Raw genomic sequence first — 17,394 nt, 5'->3', positions numbered from 1 at the left:
CTGTAAGAGCAGCTCTTCACCTGTAGCTAGAGAGGGCCAGTAAGAAACACGGTGACAGAGAGGCGAGCGAGAGAGGTGGGCGTAATTGTATCTGAAAGTGAGGTTAACCACATACAGGCCCGCGTATTCAATGGGCTGAATTACCCAACTGTGGAGAGCAGTTGAAATGAAGAGAAGGATGCAAGGCTCAAAACCACTTCAGAGTATTTTATTGTTACACTTTTGGTTTCAATATATGCTTTGTTTTAGCAAAAAGATTTGTTCCCAATGAACCATTTACACTTCTGAAATAGCTGAATTTTGAAAATAATAAATAAGAATATGGAATGGGTGTGCTTTTTTTTTGCAAAGGTACCAAACCAGGACCTTCTTTATTTACAGGTATGAAAGGCCATAATTGAGCAAACATATCCTAAAATCTACTCTGTTTCTACAGGTTCAGTTCTGACTGCTCTAGTCCCATTAAATAAAAACCCCAAAATCCATACAGTGTAAGTCTAATGCGGAGACCCAGGTTCGAGTCTATCAAACCGTGCACTGTATATCTTTTTCCAACTTTCCTGTCCCAAAAGAGGCTGAAAAATAAGAACATACTTTTCGCAGCTCCAACTAGACCTGGAATTTGCATTCTGCCCCAGAAATATTTTAGTTTTCTTTGATCTGAAAAGATGAAAACATACCGCTCATGTCTCTGTGCTAGGACCACATTCTGGCACAATCTGGTGGCTTTAAAATAGCTTTAGATCCTCAACTTTAGTGCTAAATACTTTCAATGTTATTCACAAGCTTTTACCTAAACACCTACTCACATCTCAGAATATAAGTGCACAACTTCCAAAATTATATTGCATAATGTAGAGCAGTACAGAACGTGTATAATTATGTGTATACGAGGAATAATATAAGAAGTCCTGCCCATTATTTATTATAAACAAAAGGAAAAAAGTCACACTGTAATATTTTTTGCCCACCCTTAGATGTGATGATGGCCATGGCATTATGTTGATATGCCTATGCAGTGTCACAACTTTTCATTTCCATCTGGCGTTTCATTCATTCTTTCTTTCTTTTTCTTTTGCGTTGATAATGGCAAAGATGGATTCCAGCACATCCCAAAGATTCTCAAACGGGTTTAAGTCTGGATGTTTTGGTCTGTTCATCCATGAAAATGATGTCTAATGCTTCTTGACCTGCTCTTCCACAGTTTGAGCCTAGTGGATCCCGGCATGATCGTCTCAGAATATGCCTTTGCCACTAGGGAAATAGAAAATGTTGATGGCAAAACTTGGCCGTTTAATATATTCTGGTCGTTTGCAGACTAATTTTACCTGGGCACATAACATTACTGAACATGCACCTGACCAACTGAAGTATCCCCTGATTACAACACTGCCCCCACTGGCTTTTAAAGTAGACACTAGATATGATGAATGTATCACTTCATCCTCCGAGGCACTCGTTTGCTTAGTTAAATCCAGGTGGTGACTTTTGTTTGGCTACTTAATCTTAATAGATAAGATATAGGAGAGAGCTATATTAGGTGTATCATGTAAGCAAAATCTTTTGCATGTATATGCTGATGGGTGGATTAATTTTTTTTATAGAGCCAACCAAAAAACTCATCTAGCAATCATAAAATTGCAATGGAGGACTGCATTGGTTAAAGCCCTTTCCTTTTAAGCTCGAGATATTTAGAAACTTTTAGCAGTGTTAATGTGTGGGGAAAGCAGGAAGTTCTTGGATTTTGAACCCTGAGTGTGAGCCATTGTCTTCTTTGTTGATACTTTTCAGAGTAAAGCTGCTGCTCCTCTAAATCAAATGGAGGCAATTGTGGTTGATCGGGCATCCAACTAGGGTGCCTCCTCTTGACGCACCTTAGGTGAGACACTTCAGGCATGTATAGCAGGAGGAGATCTCAGGGCAGAACCAGTGACACGGTGGATAGATTATGGTCTCTCGTCTGGCTCTAGAATGCCTTGGTTTCCTCATAGGTGAACTGGAGGAGGTAGCTGGGGAGAGAGACGTCTGGGCATGTCTGCTTAGACTGCTGCAACTCGGATAAGTGATAATTGGATGGACAGACGGACAGACAGACTTGTTACCTCGCTATATTGTCAATTCTGGCAATAATTTTTCAAGTAGGGCTAAGCTTCCCTGAACAGTTGCTTTGGAGTGTTCGTGCTGGGGAAGTTAAAGGTTTGTTGCAACAAAGTTCAAGGACATGTCTTGCAAGAGTGCATATTGTTTACATTTTACAACTGGGCTCACCAGTCATTAGGAAATGCTACATAGACTTTACCTAATATGTTTTAGATCATCATAGCTGTTCAGTGTAGATACCCGTTATTAAAAACACGGGGTGAAATCTACACAAATATACGAAGTACAAGATGTTCTATGAGTTTTTTGAGTAGATTATATAGGTTTGTTTTCACAGTGGCGGTGCTGGAAAAGTAATTGTTGAAACTGAATGGGGAGAAAAAATTAAAGATAACAGAAAAAATAATAAGAAAGCACGGGGTGGCGTGGGAGGTAGCAGGTGCTAATTGAAACCATCTTGCAGAAAGCACAGAATGCCATTTCGCCACAGCTGCTGCCTTTCGTTTTTTCTCTCCCTTATTCAGTTCCAAATGGTATGAGCCATGCACTCGACAGGCTGACTAATCGCTCCGCACAGCCTTGGATGCGGGGCGTGTGGATTAACTAGGCCAATTAGCCAGGCGCAGAGACGCCTAGTGATGAGAAGAGTCATGCTCCCTTTCTCAGCCGAGTGCCATTAATCAGCAATAAAGGGGCTGAAGCAACACTACAGTTTACTGACTGCTTCTCCTCTTCTTACAACGGCCAGGTTTTACTGGCTCAAACCTCTTGACCTCAATACGGCATGACTGTGTTTCTCTGGGGCTCTGCAGTTTTTGTGCTAGAGAAACACCCAGAAGAGCTTAAGAGAGGGACAGAGTGTGAGTGTCGGGTTGTGTCAGTGTGTGCGTGTGTGTGTCTGTCTAAAATCTGTTTAGGTCTGCATCTTTGAAGAGGCTGTCTTTTTTTTTTCTTCTTCTTTTTTTTTTGCCTGTCCCATTTGGTTCTTTAGCCGTCAGAATTGTTGTCTGAAGACCAACAAAGATACCCAATGGATTTACTTTGCCAAATGGATCATCACGGCCTTGCCGTATTGGTCCATTTGATCGACCTTTGTTGATATTATTTCTTTTATTTTATTTTCAGTTGTTACAGACGGGAGGAAAGGGAGAAAGAAAGATGAAGGAAAAGAAAAACAGAAGGGGAGAGGGACAGTGAGAAAGGGCACTTAAAAAGAGAAAGTAGAGAAAAAAAACTCCTGGATCACCTGTTGAGAGAAAAAGAAGAGAAAACAAGCAAAAAAAACAGAGCAACATACTAAACACAACAGCATCACGTTAATCTAGCTAAGTGTAAACAGCAGGAAATACTAAATATTGAATGTTGTTGTGTAGCAAGCAGGACTGACAGCGCACAATGTGCTTGGAAATAGCAGCCAATAAAGGTGTAGTTTATGTCTATGAACAGTGAACACCCGTGTGCACACCTGTGTGGATCAGTGCGCTTGTATTCAAAAGGTTTCCCCATGTAATGGTCTGCTAGAGGATGTAGAGAGCCATAGCCCTGTCCCCCAGGGCATGAAGCAGGCATGGAGGAGATCCAGGCTCCAGACATCCAGAGGCCCCAGAGTGCGAGAGCCCAAGGAGGACCACCGGTGGGGCATCCGTGCCACCCTCCTTTGAAGGGCTGAGGAGAGCCCCAGATGAGGGGTCACCCAGTAGCCATGGAGCAGAAGCCAGAGGGGGCTGCAGTGACGTGCCCGCCGGCTCTGCCGGCAGCCAGCTGTGCCAGAGTGAACCGAGCCGCAGGCCCAGAGGCCGGAGGCCCGAGGGCCCCCTTTGCCCCGGAAGAGGCCTGACCGAGCAACAGGCACTAGGCCCCGCCAAGTAGTCACCGGGAGTGAGCTGGTACATACCTGAGCGCCCAGCCCCAGACACCAAGACCCACCAACGCACTGACCCCTGAGGGCATCAGTTACCGGCAGGGAGTGTGGTGAGGGGAGATAGGCCTTCGGAGGGCCTCGGAGTTCCCAGAGAGGTGGAGTGGCCCAAAATAAAAAAAAAAATAAAAAATCTGTCCATCTGTGGGTTTTCTTCTCACACCTGTGTGTGTGTGTGTGTGTGTGTGTGTGTGTGTGTGTGTACAAACTAAGCATCTAATGCATGCAGGAGACTATAGATAGGTATTTTTGGCATTCCCCTCCATGCATATCTGCATGTATAAATGCATGCGCATTTGCATATGTTGTAGCAGAAGGCAGACCTCACAGCGAGAGCCTGTCCTGTCACCTGCTGTGGAGAAAACTCACCTGAGCTGACCCAGAATCAGCTCATCAGCCGATCAGATAGGAGGCGTCTAACTACTGACTCACAACACTATTATACACACCCACGCTTAATTAAGTGCATTTGATTAAGCTTTTATCATGTGTATTAACACCTTAATGCCTTTTATCACCCTGGTGTTGCATAAGAGTCAAAAGTGACACATTAACTTGAAACTCATAGTTGTGTATATGTATACCTGTGAGAATAAACAAACTAATTTACTGTAAAAAAAACCCCACTTGTTATTCACAAAAAATACCCAGTGTTTCATATTTGCAAAAGGCCAGGATGATTGATCCTAATTTAGGCAGCATCTCTTCACCTGACTCCAGTCTCCCAGCACCAGCAGAGAAATCATGATTCATGTGTACAGCATATTTGCTATGATTCACACTTCTTAACCAAAGCACCGTCAGGTATACTTGTTATTAAAGCTGACTTCTTGTTCCAATCCGCTACCCGCAAAAGGTGTTTTTTATTTTTTTGTAAGTCAGTCATCGTGTTTGTACCTGCAACACAGTCATCGTTGTCACTGATCTGATGCCGCGGTTTCTGATCAGCGGGGAGATCTTTGATGTGCTTTCTAAAAACAGCTACTTGGAGCAAATCTTGAGGAGAGCAGGGCCTGTATTTAGAGCAGAGTGTAAATAAATTCCTATTTTGCTCCTCCAGGAATCATGATTTTTGAAGTTAAGAATAAAACTACAAGGGAGCTGCTATAGTTCAGTTTAGAGCAGGTGACCCATTTGCCAGGGGGTTGCACGAGCCTGGCTTTGAGTCTACCCTGGACATATCATTCCCTGTTTTCCTGTCTATTATCCTATCAAAATAAAACATTTAAAGGAGTTAAACTTCTCAATATTCCCTGATAGAAACATTTATACCTGACTCTCACCCACAACATGCCTTTTGTTCTGTCTTCCTCCCCCCAGCTCAAACCAGTCCCAGCAGGTACATTTATCAAAGAAAGGCCAGATTACATGCTGGTACTTCAGCGCTGTTGAGGAACACTTAATATCATCATAAATGCATTTCACTCGTCTTGTACAAGAAATTTTAAAGCAACCCTGCTCACTACATTTATGTGAAGCATGCGAGAATCTGAGCCAGGTGAAGGTCATGAACGGAAATCAGTGCTGGCACATCTGTGCAGCAGGCGAACCAACCTGCTAAGCTGCCACGTTTTATCAGATGTAACAGCTGGCATTACAGCCCTGCAGCAGCCTTCCTGCCTGTAGCGTCAGATAACCTATGGTCAGTAGTAGCAACTGTTATATAATCATATTCAGTGAGTAAATGTGTTTACATCCTAAGTGGTGTTTATTTCTAGCACAGAGCTAATCAAGGTGTTTTCTATGGAAAGTTTCATTTGGGCACTTCTCACTTTTTTCTACTAGAGATAAAAAACAACAAATTGAGTGAGAACTGAGGAGAAGCAGCTGAAGCTGAAATGAAGGGGGAAAGAAGTGCATTATTTGTGGTTCAGGTTGTTCTCAGCAAAAACCTTAGCCTTGGATTCGTTTGTCTTCAACAAATTAGTCTAGGACGTGCAGTGCCATAGGAGCAGAAGATGTTCTCATGTTGATGTTTGGTATCAGAGTCTCCCCCGGCACCAGGCTTGGACTTGGCCATGACCTTTAGCTTTTGCCTCGTTGCGTCTTCTGTGTGTAGGTTGAGCACGCAGAAGTCCTCTGGCAACTGACTGCGTCATAGCATGAATGCAATATTCAGAAAGAAAGATTCTTTCTTTCTTAACTGTAGACACTCGCACCTCTTATTAACAGTCATTCTACTGTGAGTTCTAAAAGCTAACCAAGCTCATGACATTACTATTGCTGTGATATCTGATCCATATGCAGACAGAGGGTGCTCTAAGGCAGACCCCTGCAGACAGTACATCGCTCGCTGAAATGGGGTTGGGTTTAAATATATGTCCAAGCGTGTGTCTTTGTGAGTAATTGAGAAGACAAGAGAACGAGACAAAGTGGTGCCCGATGTGCGCGTACGTGCTGTGTGTGTGTCCTGTGTGACTGAGATCAAGCGAGTTTAAGGATGAGTGTGTTAAGACGTCCCTGATATATGCTTCATTACTGTGCACATTCAAAATGTGTACAACCGAAAGAATGTAAAAATGCATCTGCGTACCTATATGTGTGCGTTAACCCGTGTACTCGTGAGTCTATGTGTGCACATGAGTGCATTTGTTTTCAGAGTCATATTAAATTCATGAGGCAGTATCACCATTTCCCCTGAGTGACTCAGAGATGTCTAGCAGCCAAACACTCCCACCTTTAGTTTAAAATAATTGATCCCTTCCCCCTGTGGCCATCCTTTATACAAACACTACTACTGCTGCAAAGAGTGCATATTTGACTGAGTGTGGTCTATTTATCATTCCTAATAATGCACAATCTTATGTGATTGTCTAACAATGCAGAATATTCTACCAAAATATATTATGAGGGTGTAAATAAAGCTAAAATTTTGGAAAATAAGAAGTCTGCATCCATGCTAGCAACTAAATGGCAATATTAGCATACTGACATACAATCTAGGATTTTTTTGCCGATGTGTGGCATTTATAACAGCAAATAAATTATAATGAAAAAAATACATGGATAAAGAAGAAACAGGTGAAACACCCTTCAAACATCTTGTTGAAGTGGCATAGTTTGTCCACCAGAGGGCACTCTGCATGCCACAAACACAGCAAACCAGCTGATCCAAACAGAGTCTTTGTGTAAACTACTTGTGTAAACTTCTGGTGAGGCCAGCAAACACTCTGGCAATGAATTCCTGTATCCTGTATCTATTAGAATGGAAGCTTGTTTCCACCACTAAAAACCATTTTTTGCCTTGTGTTATCGTCTCAAATTTTGACTATTGTTGGTTATTGTTTATATATTGTTGTTGGTTCTGGTGACAACCCTTCCATACCCTAGTCAGAGTTTCTGAATGCTAATATGAGAGAAAAAAAATCTTAAAACTAGAAAAACTAAATTAACATCTGACAATAAACAATGGTTTCACGCTTGAATTTCAACAAATCTAGTTCCACCTGTGCTTTATGTTTATCTGCATGCAGCTAAAGCTCATTCAAATGTTATTAATCAATACATATCAAATAACAAGCTGGCTGTGAATGCAAACAAGGAAGCTTCTGGTACCAAAGGTCTCATGGCTTGCCTATAGATTCTGCATATTCATGTGCAGATTTATTGAGATCAGTCTACACTGTACACTAATGAACCAACTGCAATCCCAGAAGCTGTAATATTGCTCCTGGCGTGAACCACTAAGGAGATATATGGGGAAACACACGGAAGTGTATTATAACAGATGGAATTTCCTCGACACGTCTGGTCTGGCTGTTTAGTAGGTTTATTTTAAAAGAGGGGAATGTGTGAAACACAAACCACAACATGCAAAACATGAAAAGAAGCTCGTACCTGGGGACACCATCACTGCTCTGTGTGTCTACTCTATTACCCATCCAGACATGCATACCTAAAGACAGATCCCAGAAGGCAGGGGGCCAAGATGATAAATGCCATCAACTGTCATCCTGCAGTGCAGTGTGGATGGAAACTAGGAGAGGCCACCGAGTACTAAGATGCAATCTGACAAGGCCAGCATCACCTTGAACTCCATCTGAATTTCTCCAACCAATCCAGTGTCCTTAAACCATGTTCAAGGATACTATCGCACCACTACTGTGCTGAACCTCGGCTAAGGTTTTTCTTTCCTGTTTTCTGCAACTTCCCACTAACAAGCAGAAATGTCTTATGTGCACATTTATAAACAATTGCATTTGCATGCATGCATATTCAAATAGCAGGATGTTGTGGTGACAGTAATAATTGGTAGGCACAAACAGACTTCTGGGGAAGTTTTTTGCAAATTTATGACAGGAGAAAGATTATAATGCTGTTTTCTGTCCTCATCAAATCTTATCTTTCACTATCTTCTAATTCCAGCTCTATTATTTCTCCATTCCGCTCTCATCTTCTGTTTTCTTTTTCCTTCAGTGGTCTTTGTGAATAGCTCTATTGTTGCTTTCAAGGTTACACGCTCATGTAAACTCTCTGTTTGCGCCCTTATTGTTGCATCTCTGCCTTTTATGTGCCCATACTATGCATAATTGAATGTATGCCCGGAATCAAATTTCCAGGCCTTTGTTGTAGCTTCAGCACCGTTCATTTCCCCCCTCTCCATGTAGATGCTGCTTGCCGGTATATTGCACATGTACTTCATTTCTTAGTGGCAGTGTCAAAAACAGAGATGTATATACTGACACAATTTAGTCGGCAACAGTGTTCTCACAGTTATAACTCTGATCAAGTCTATTACTTGGGGCACATTTTTACCAAATGGGCAACTGATGACTTTCCTGTTTTTAAAATCTCAAATGACTTTTATCAGCTCACCTCATAATTATATAAACAACTATTTGATCCCCTGGCGAGTTTCTAAGTTTGCTCACTCAAGCTTCGAGTTGAGCAAACTTAGCAATCAAGAAACTGAAAGGATTTGGAAAGTTTCTGGAAAGAGTAGGGGACCAAAATCCTTCACGAGATGAGTTCAAACCTGGTGACCAACTACAAGAAAAATCTTCCCGCTGTTCTTGCCATCAAGGTTTCTTCCACAAAGTACTAGGTGATGTTTTCCTTACTTACAAATTCAGCAGGAGATCAATTATTTCCCCAACTGTATACAGTATGAGGCCTCAGTCACATAGTCCTAGAGACCAGTCTGCGACTCTGTGGCTACCTCTGACTGCTACGGCTGGGCTCGGAGTACCAACTGGTCTTCAAAATAACCATTGAGTGGTTGTGAAACTTGAAAATTTGAGAATGTATAAAAGTTCCACCTTTTAAAATGTGTTGGTTGTAGTAATAAGGCACAACTTTAACACTTTTTCCAAGTTTCACAATTTGATGGTTAGTTAACATGTCTTGCAGAAACCATGCAAATCTCCTAGAGACTAAAGCAATTGCAAACAAGCAAAAAATTGGGACCCTTTAACGGTCTAGAACAGATGTCCAACTTTGTTTATGCATCTATGGATTCTGTCCGGAAATGTGATTTCATCTGGTCATATTTTCGCACGATCTGATGCTGAGCAGAATATTGGAGATTTCTATATTTTCCAAAAGGTTGCTCAGTCAAGTGGTAGAGCCAGACTGTTCAAAACCTCTAACAAGCCTCTTTAAATCCAAATGAACTCATGCATGTTGAAGTGTAAAAGCCAAGGGTTAGTGCAAGTAATCAGGATGGTAAAGTGACTCATGGATATAGTTTCTCCCTGACCTTTGAAGTGCATCAAAATTTGACGAGAACTTGACACAGGCTAGAAGTTCGTCTGTCTGCCGGATGCATTGTGTTGGCTCGTTTGTACATGGTTATATTTCAGCTTTTTCCATATCTGTCATTGAGTACTTGCGCAGGCTTGTGGCAGCAATAGCTTTTCATTCATCATTCTCAGTTTCTCACACACATGCCGGCCTCAGATACGTTGATGCGGCTGGATGTCTGTATCAGCGCGTGCCACTTACAGCGTCCACCAGGCAGGTGAAAGAGAAGTGCAGGGGAAATGTCTTTCCTCACATTTTCACCACGTCACAGTTCAGTACACGCTGTTCCAGCCCTGGCCAGAACCAACCCTAAAAATAACTAAGAGAGGACAAGAAACCTCTCTTTTCCTCTCCGCTCCTTTTCTCTGACATTTGTCTTGCATCAAATGACAGAAGATCTGCTGCAGAACGAGCACAGTCGAGATCAGGGTGGAGGGGACAAAAAGGAGCATTTTACACAGTCACGTGCCTGCTTGGGACGAAACCTGTCTTTGTGTTTATTTAAAAGATACTGCATTATGAGAGGCTGCGAGCAATTCCCAGACAGGGCTAGGTGAAGAAGCTGTCACCCAGCATCACCTCGATAACATTTCATAGCGAAAACGATGAGCTGTTGTTTGAGCAGCATTTCTAACTGGAAGCATCCATCTCTACAGTCACGGGAACCCCTGTGGATTTGTTTCCACCTTCTCTGCCTGTTCATCCATCGTGTCACACACTTCCTCCTTTTCCTCCTGCGGATCTCAGATCAAAGCTTCTTTTCTCTTTGTGTTCAGATGCACTCTGGGGGACCTGGATTGATTGAATGTGTCTGGAGGGTATTGAGTTGGTTCTGTGCTGCCCGTGTCCTGCGCGCTTTCTCTCCCATATCTCCACTGCAAGCTTTTCTTCTGGGCAGGAGCACATCATAATTCTATTAACGGTGGCTCGGTAGATTATCAATTTTCCCAGATTAGCCAGAGCTAAATACACACTTGAAAGGATCAGAGGAGAAGGGGTAAGGATGTAATGGTATGTGTGAAACCATGCCACCTATAGAGACAGGCACTGGGATGATGCATATAAACATGTGCTTTCCACCTTCTGCACACACGCACGCTTGCGAGAATGCTTTTATGTTGTGTAAGCTGCTTTATAATGCCAAAGCCCCTTATCTCTGTGCTTATGTAATTAGGCTGGTAAAACAAAGCCCATAGTAATTAATCATAATATCCCTGACGATACAGTATGTTACTGTCACCTCTGCTCCCGCTGCTTTACATAGCTCTCCCCGCGAGAATGAAACCATTTGGAGACAACTGCTCTTGTCACTACTGAGTTCGTCAGTCACATCCCTCTGAGTCACCAGAAAGATTAATTCTAGTGCGTTTTAGTTCTCCTCCAGCACTTTATAACAAAACTCCTTTAACACAGGAGAAATAGAGAAAATTATTTTCTGTTACTTCAGTTCATAAGATACTGTGCAAAAGTTTTGAGCTACCCATCATTTCTTTATATTTTCTTAGGGAAATGTGAAATGGGTCCAGTGATGTATAAACATAAATGGAAGAATATAAGGCAAAGAAATTCAAAACAAACAGTTTAACAATTCTAATGAGCTTGAAAGTCAGTATTTGGTCATCTCTTTAACAAAGCTTCAATAATGTTAACGTCTGGGCTCTGGGGAGGCCTGTCCATGACTAAAAGTGATCCATTATGTGCTTTTTCTAGCCATGTGTGCTTTTACTGCATTGGCAGGGTGTTCGGGATCATTTTCCTGCTGAGAAATAAAGCCAATCAGAAGCGTTTCAGATAGTATTACATGGTAGATCAGAATGTGCTTATATTTAATAATTCCATCAGTTTTGACAGAACCTTCACCATGTTTTACAGGTGGGTGTAAACTCATTGTTTCACTCCACTCTGGATTTCATCACTCCAGAAAACCTGTTGCCACTGATTTTGAGACCAGTTCTTGTGTAATTTGGCACACTTCAGCTTTTTCCCTCTGTTTACCTTCCTTAACACTGGCTTTTTGACAGCTAACCATCCACTAAAACAATTTATGAGATATGCTAAGTTTATGCAATAGTGGTTTATTACTTGAGTTAGGTGTTTTTCCTTTTTGCTTTAGAGTTCTTGTTTTAGTTGGGTATTATGTGGCTTGACAAAAAAACCAAACCAAAACAGTTCTTTATAAAATGGTCAGATACAAGAACTGGAAGCAAAATGGGTGGAAAAAGCAGCTAATGTCTAAAGAAAAGCTTTAAAAGACCTTCTGAAAAGCTGGAGAACAATTTCTCAGGACCACTTAAAATTTATAATAAAGCCTGGCTCCTTGGAAGAAAATTCAATGAAGTAAGGGTTGACTCAAGACTTTTGCACAGCACTGTATAGATGGAAATTACTGAGTGCATGTAACTTCCCATAAGCTCCCAGAGAGCTTCAGTGTTTCAGCCGCGGCAGCATGCAGTGTTGGCTTCTACTTTTGTAAGACGGCTTTTAGATTTATGTGTGTATCATTCTGTGTGCATGCACATGAAAGTCAATGCCAAGGATTATAGTTGCAGAGAAGCACAGTCTCTGACTTGTGTAAGTGTGGTTAAGCTTTCCTGACACGTGCACACTCTCCTGGACTCAGGCGCACAAGGTCCAAAGCTAGATTTATCCCTTCCACTATATTCAGCTTAGGTGCCCTCCTTCACCTCTGAACTGGGATCAGTGTCAAGTCGGTCAGCTCAGCTTACCAGCAGACATTCAAACGGTCAGGGATCAGCACTAAACAGAGGCAGTAATGGGCATGTGGGTGTGTAGCCGAGGGTGTGAGGAGTGCTGATGGACGGGCAGAGAGAGAGAGAACTACAGACGTCATTACACGCGTGATTCACATATTGTTAGTAGGCTGCAGGGAGAAAAAGAAAAACCTGATGATTGCACTCAGAATTAATCCTGCTGAGTAAAACTCTGTGTTAGAGAAGATGAAAATACACGCAGCAGATTTTATGTGCTTTGTGCTTTTCCTTTGCATCTAAGCAAATGTTTTCTTAATTTGAATGACGGCTGAGTGGGCAGGATGTGGGATGGGAGGACTGAAAGTTTGACTTTTGGGCAAGTTGGAGGTGGATATGAAGTGGGTATGAATGCCCTGAGGTCAGCACCAAAAAAATTACTAATATAATCAGCATGCACCGATAGGAGAAAAATGAAATAATAAAATGTTGAAACGCTCTTTCAAGAAGTCTAATGTGAATTCAACACTGGTGTTTTTCAGTTGCTTTGAAGAAAAAAGGGACCTTGATCTCACCTTTTAGAAGTTAAAAGTAAAAAAGATTTAAGGTGGTTGGGTTGGCAAATTTGCATTTAAATGATCATGCTATCTGTTGTGTGAGCCCTGCCACATCAAGGAAACATGTAGGCCATTTTTGGAAATGAATCTCCTCCAGCTAAACAGTCATCTAAAATTCAGAATAAGACGTGAAATAATATCTGACACATTGATACAGATCTAGCAAATTCATTTTTACATATTCTTAAAGACTCGATCAAAATAGCTACGTCTTTGGTGAACAGTAGATGGATCAACTCGGTTTTGGTCGCCCGACCGGAGATATCGCTAGCTCCGGGACGTCGGGCTAGCGATTTTGCGAGCCCTGAACTGAAGGCCCAGATACATCTCTTTTCCCTATTTCTTAAGAATATGATTTCAGACACCGTTCATCTGTAGTGTTTTTTTTAGCCTTCTTCTTTTCTCTTCTTTTGTCTTCCAGTTACCTCAAATCTTTTAAGGACACACTGCACACCTTGCCGAGATATGCCAAATTTTTGACTAATAGCTCTTTGGGAATCACCAAAAACAAATTATGTGGCTTTCCAACAGGCTGCTAATAACACACTGACTAAAGCATCAATTTAAAACTGGTTCTTTGCTACGTTATCTGCTGTATGTAGACTTAACACTGGTTCATACCTTGACTTGTTTTTTTTATGATATAAACAAATGCAGGATGGCTAAAGACTAGCACTGTAACTTGGCAAGTGAGGGACACTGATAAACTGTATGGGTTCATCACACAGACACAGATACCTGTTACTACTGTAAGTACTTGTAACATACAAACAAAATGTAAAAATGTAACTCCTAAAAACTATTGCATGTAGACCTCTAGAATGTTTAATAGAACACCTACGATTCTTAGGTCTTAACACGATGAATAAAGTTTAAAAGTCCAGTTCAGTGAATCGGCTTAGTGAGGTCATGTCAAGCTAATCACTAGTGACTAAATTCTCCAATCACAAACATCTGTCATGCCCATTGAAATGTATGGCTTTACCTCTCAGAATTATTGAAATGAGTATGTTGCATAAGCATTCATTTTTGCTGTAAAATTGGCTTTTCAGTATAGGAGTCTATGGGGATTGAGTTGCTTTTGGAGTCGGTCTTGAGTGTACATTTGAGGAAGTGCAGTTTTTGGTGCCTCCCCATTGGCCTAAAGTTGTTTCTTTGGCAATTCTAAGGATTTAGTATGTATTTAGCATGCTAGCATTGGATACTGTCATTAATAGACATATTTAGCAGCATATCATACTTATGTGATTATTGTGTTTTTATTTAGTGGTGTACAGAATTCCAAGTACATTATAGTAATAAGATGACAGCGTGGTGATAGCATGTATCCTGAAGAAGCTGAACTACCTCTGCAACCTAAAAGGGCTGATGGTAGCGTCTAATGCTAGCAGGAGTGACTAGGCTACTAGCAAAAGGCAAAGCTACAGAAAAATCAGTCAGGACTAACAGAAAGAGAGCAATGGTCTGTGAAAACCACCTATTAAACCTTTACTTTTTGGAGGTTCTCCACTCTGCCTAATGTAACTTTTAATTTATACGAAAGAAGGTGAAACTGATTCACAAAGGTTTCTGCTTCCTAACTGGACATAATGATATCCCTGAAGTTTAACTGACTTTGTGTTTATTGTGTGATAATCAAGTGCACCCTTAATATAGTTTTGGAAATTCTTTTTCACAACAGTTTTTAACCCAGTTAACTACATCAGTGAATCCCATCTCAGTCATAGCATTTTATGTGTGCGATGACAGACCAAAGATTCATATAGCAATATTGCAAGCATGGATGGACCTGATTTCATAAATCCCCACTGTTTGCATTTACACCTGTACTGAGTGCCTGGTTTGGCTGTTGTGTACTGTACATTATGAAAATGACAAATGGCACAGATGACAGCTTCAGAGCAGGGATAAATCACTGTGGGCTACTATTTTTGCTGAGCTTTGTGTGCCATCCCCTCCCTCTCTGCTTCATTTTGTGTTTATTACTCAAAGAGATGAATTCATACTGTACATTGCCACCAGCTCGGCACTAACCACAGGCAAGAACACAAAAAGAAATCGCAGTTGATTATTAGTTTAGGATTAGGGCTACGCTAAAGCGTTATGTTGAAGACGCTCACAGTTATGCTAATGATCTCTAAATGAGTATCTAACTATCTATTTGAAAAGTATCTAATTAGCCCAGCAGAATGATACAACTGCCTTTCAGTCAAAACCCCTGCTGTTTCTTGGACGGCAGCAAACTAATTTCTCTTGTTTAACCAATGCTTGTCAGATTGTCTGGCAACTGTGTGGCTTTGCTGGCAGAATTACAGACAAAACCACACATATATGATTGTGGGAGAGCGCAGTAGTGCACATGAGCAAGCAGGCAGCTTGACAATGAGCGAAGCAGACAGATTGTGTGAGAATGGATAAAGAAGAAAGAATGAAGAATTTCAAACAATGCAAGAGAAAAATACTGTTGGGTACAGAGAGTGAGAGACGGAGAGGGAGTCAGCTCGCGCGCCAGCTGTCACAGATGTCCACATTTTTGCTCCCCCCCCCCCCCTCCAGATCAGCGGCAGAGTCCAAATGTAAATGCCACTATCGCTGACTTGATAGCAGCGTCAGATGTCATGTCAGCCGTGTCACGCTGAGTGACACTTTGGTATAGGCGGATCCCATTTCAGTGGGAGACAATGATACAATTGGTATCAACCCCAACAGCTTGTAAAGAGCCGAGAGCTGCAGAAACATTTTTTGAGTGGGTGTGAGTGTGGGTGTACACATGCATTTCAGTCTGTTTGTCTGCTTGCATTTGTTTGTGACAATGGACAAGTACATTCCTCTTTGTGTCTCCTTCTATCTCGTAACTGTTTGTCTGAAACTTGGATTGACGGTACTTTTTTGTGAATGCAAATGTTTTTTTTTAAAGAAGCAGATTTTATGGTTGAATGGCCTTCATAAACTTGTAAGACAAAACAGCTCACAATATTGTGCCATAAGTTGTTCCTGTAAAACTCTCTGCTCTTTCTTCTTTTCTCTCAGTTTGCTGTTTCGTGGTCCACAAACGGTGCCATGAGTTTGTCACCTTCTCGTGTCCCGGAGCCGACAAGGGTCCCGATACAGATGTAAGTGAATGCTTTGCATGACTCCAGGTTTTTCTGTGCATACACCTGAGTGCATCTATCTGCACTCCCAGTCAAATAATATATATAGCATATGTAGTAAGTTCTGTGACGTGTCACAGCTCAGTGTGATTCTGTGTGTAAACACTGAAGTAGGAATTAATTACAGGATTTATCCACTATATTTAGAGTCTCCACAGAAAGTGTAATGAAGAGAGTCCACAAGAGTAAAGCATGAAAATACATGATGAGTAACTTAGCCCAGCATAAATTAACATTTCCTTCTATAATGATGTGTTCACAAAACATCTGCTGAAATAGCGATGGGTGATATAACCTTTACCGCACTATTTTTGTTAGTTATATAATCCCACAGAAAAACTACAAAAAATGAACAAATTAAAAGCAATATTAAATCTAACCCTGATTCAATCGTTTCTCACTCCATTTACAACCAAAGCGAACATCAATAAGGAAAAAATGCTGTAGGCCTAATGTAGGTAAATTAGTATATACAATGTGGTTCTGTCTCAGAGTTGTTTAAATGATCAACATTTACCTGTCTGTAGCGTAGCTGTTAGGATGTATTTAATGTAGGATTTGATAGATTTATTGGATGTGATGATGAAGCTGTCAGATATAAAAAGATAATAAAACCTCTCTCATGTGTTTTAAAATCTTTAAAGACTGCATTCACTTTTAGACATTATGTCAAAAATATCGTACTAGTACATGCCAATGTGACAAAATTGTCAAGTTTGTGCCTGTGCATGCTTTTGGCTGATAAACTTGACGATATTGAGAAAAGTATCAAAAACAGAGGTGGTGGATGTTGCTAGTTTGCTGGAAATGGGTCATTTTAGCTTGTTGCTAGGTAGTTGCTAGGGACACATATAATTGAACTTTTATGGATATAAATGAGATTTTTTTGTCTTGAAATAAAGATATTATAGATGCATAAAGGCCAAACCCAGGTCATTTTGGCCTATTACTCGGTGGTTGCCAGGCAACGTTGTGACATCCTAATATGGCAGGCATAATTCAGCTTTTGTGGATATAAATTAGATGGTACTGTATGAAACAAAAATCATCCGATGTTTTTGCAAGATGTTATATGTACGTAAATGCTAAAAGCAGCTCATTTTATGCCGTTGCTAGGCAACATGATGTGTCGCAATGTAGATAAGAACCTTCAGGTG

The 17,394-nt window shown here is 41.2% G+C and overlaps 1 protein-coding gene across 3 annotated transcripts in view; it reads left to right on the top strand.

The window, feature by feature from the left end:
• prkcab (protein kinase C, alpha, b) overlaps positions 1-17,394 on the top strand; it is a 122,687-nt gene that overhangs the window by 22,524 nt on the left and 82,769 nt on the right. For 2 of the 3 annotated variants that reach the window (XM_080905367.1, XM_080905366.1), the window contains exon 3: positions 16,116-16,198. In XM_080905367.1, coding sequence (XP_080761493.1) covers positions 16,116-16,198 — 83 coding nt within the window. Of the gene's footprint in view, positions 1-15,908; positions 15,967-16,115; positions 16,199-17,394 lie in introns of those variants that run through there. The other variant, XM_080905368.1, reaches the window with a different exon arrangement.

Source organism: Rhamphochromis sp. 'chilingali', assembly GCF_963969265.1.
Source record: "Rhamphochromis sp. 'chilingali' genome assembly, chromosome: 15".
NCBI lineage: Eukaryota > Metazoa > Chordata > Actinopteri > Cichliformes > Cichlidae > Rhamphochromis > Rhamphochromis sp. 'chilingali'.
Note: the sequence above shows the minus strand (reverse complement) of the source record. Positions and strands in the feature narration are given on the sequence as shown.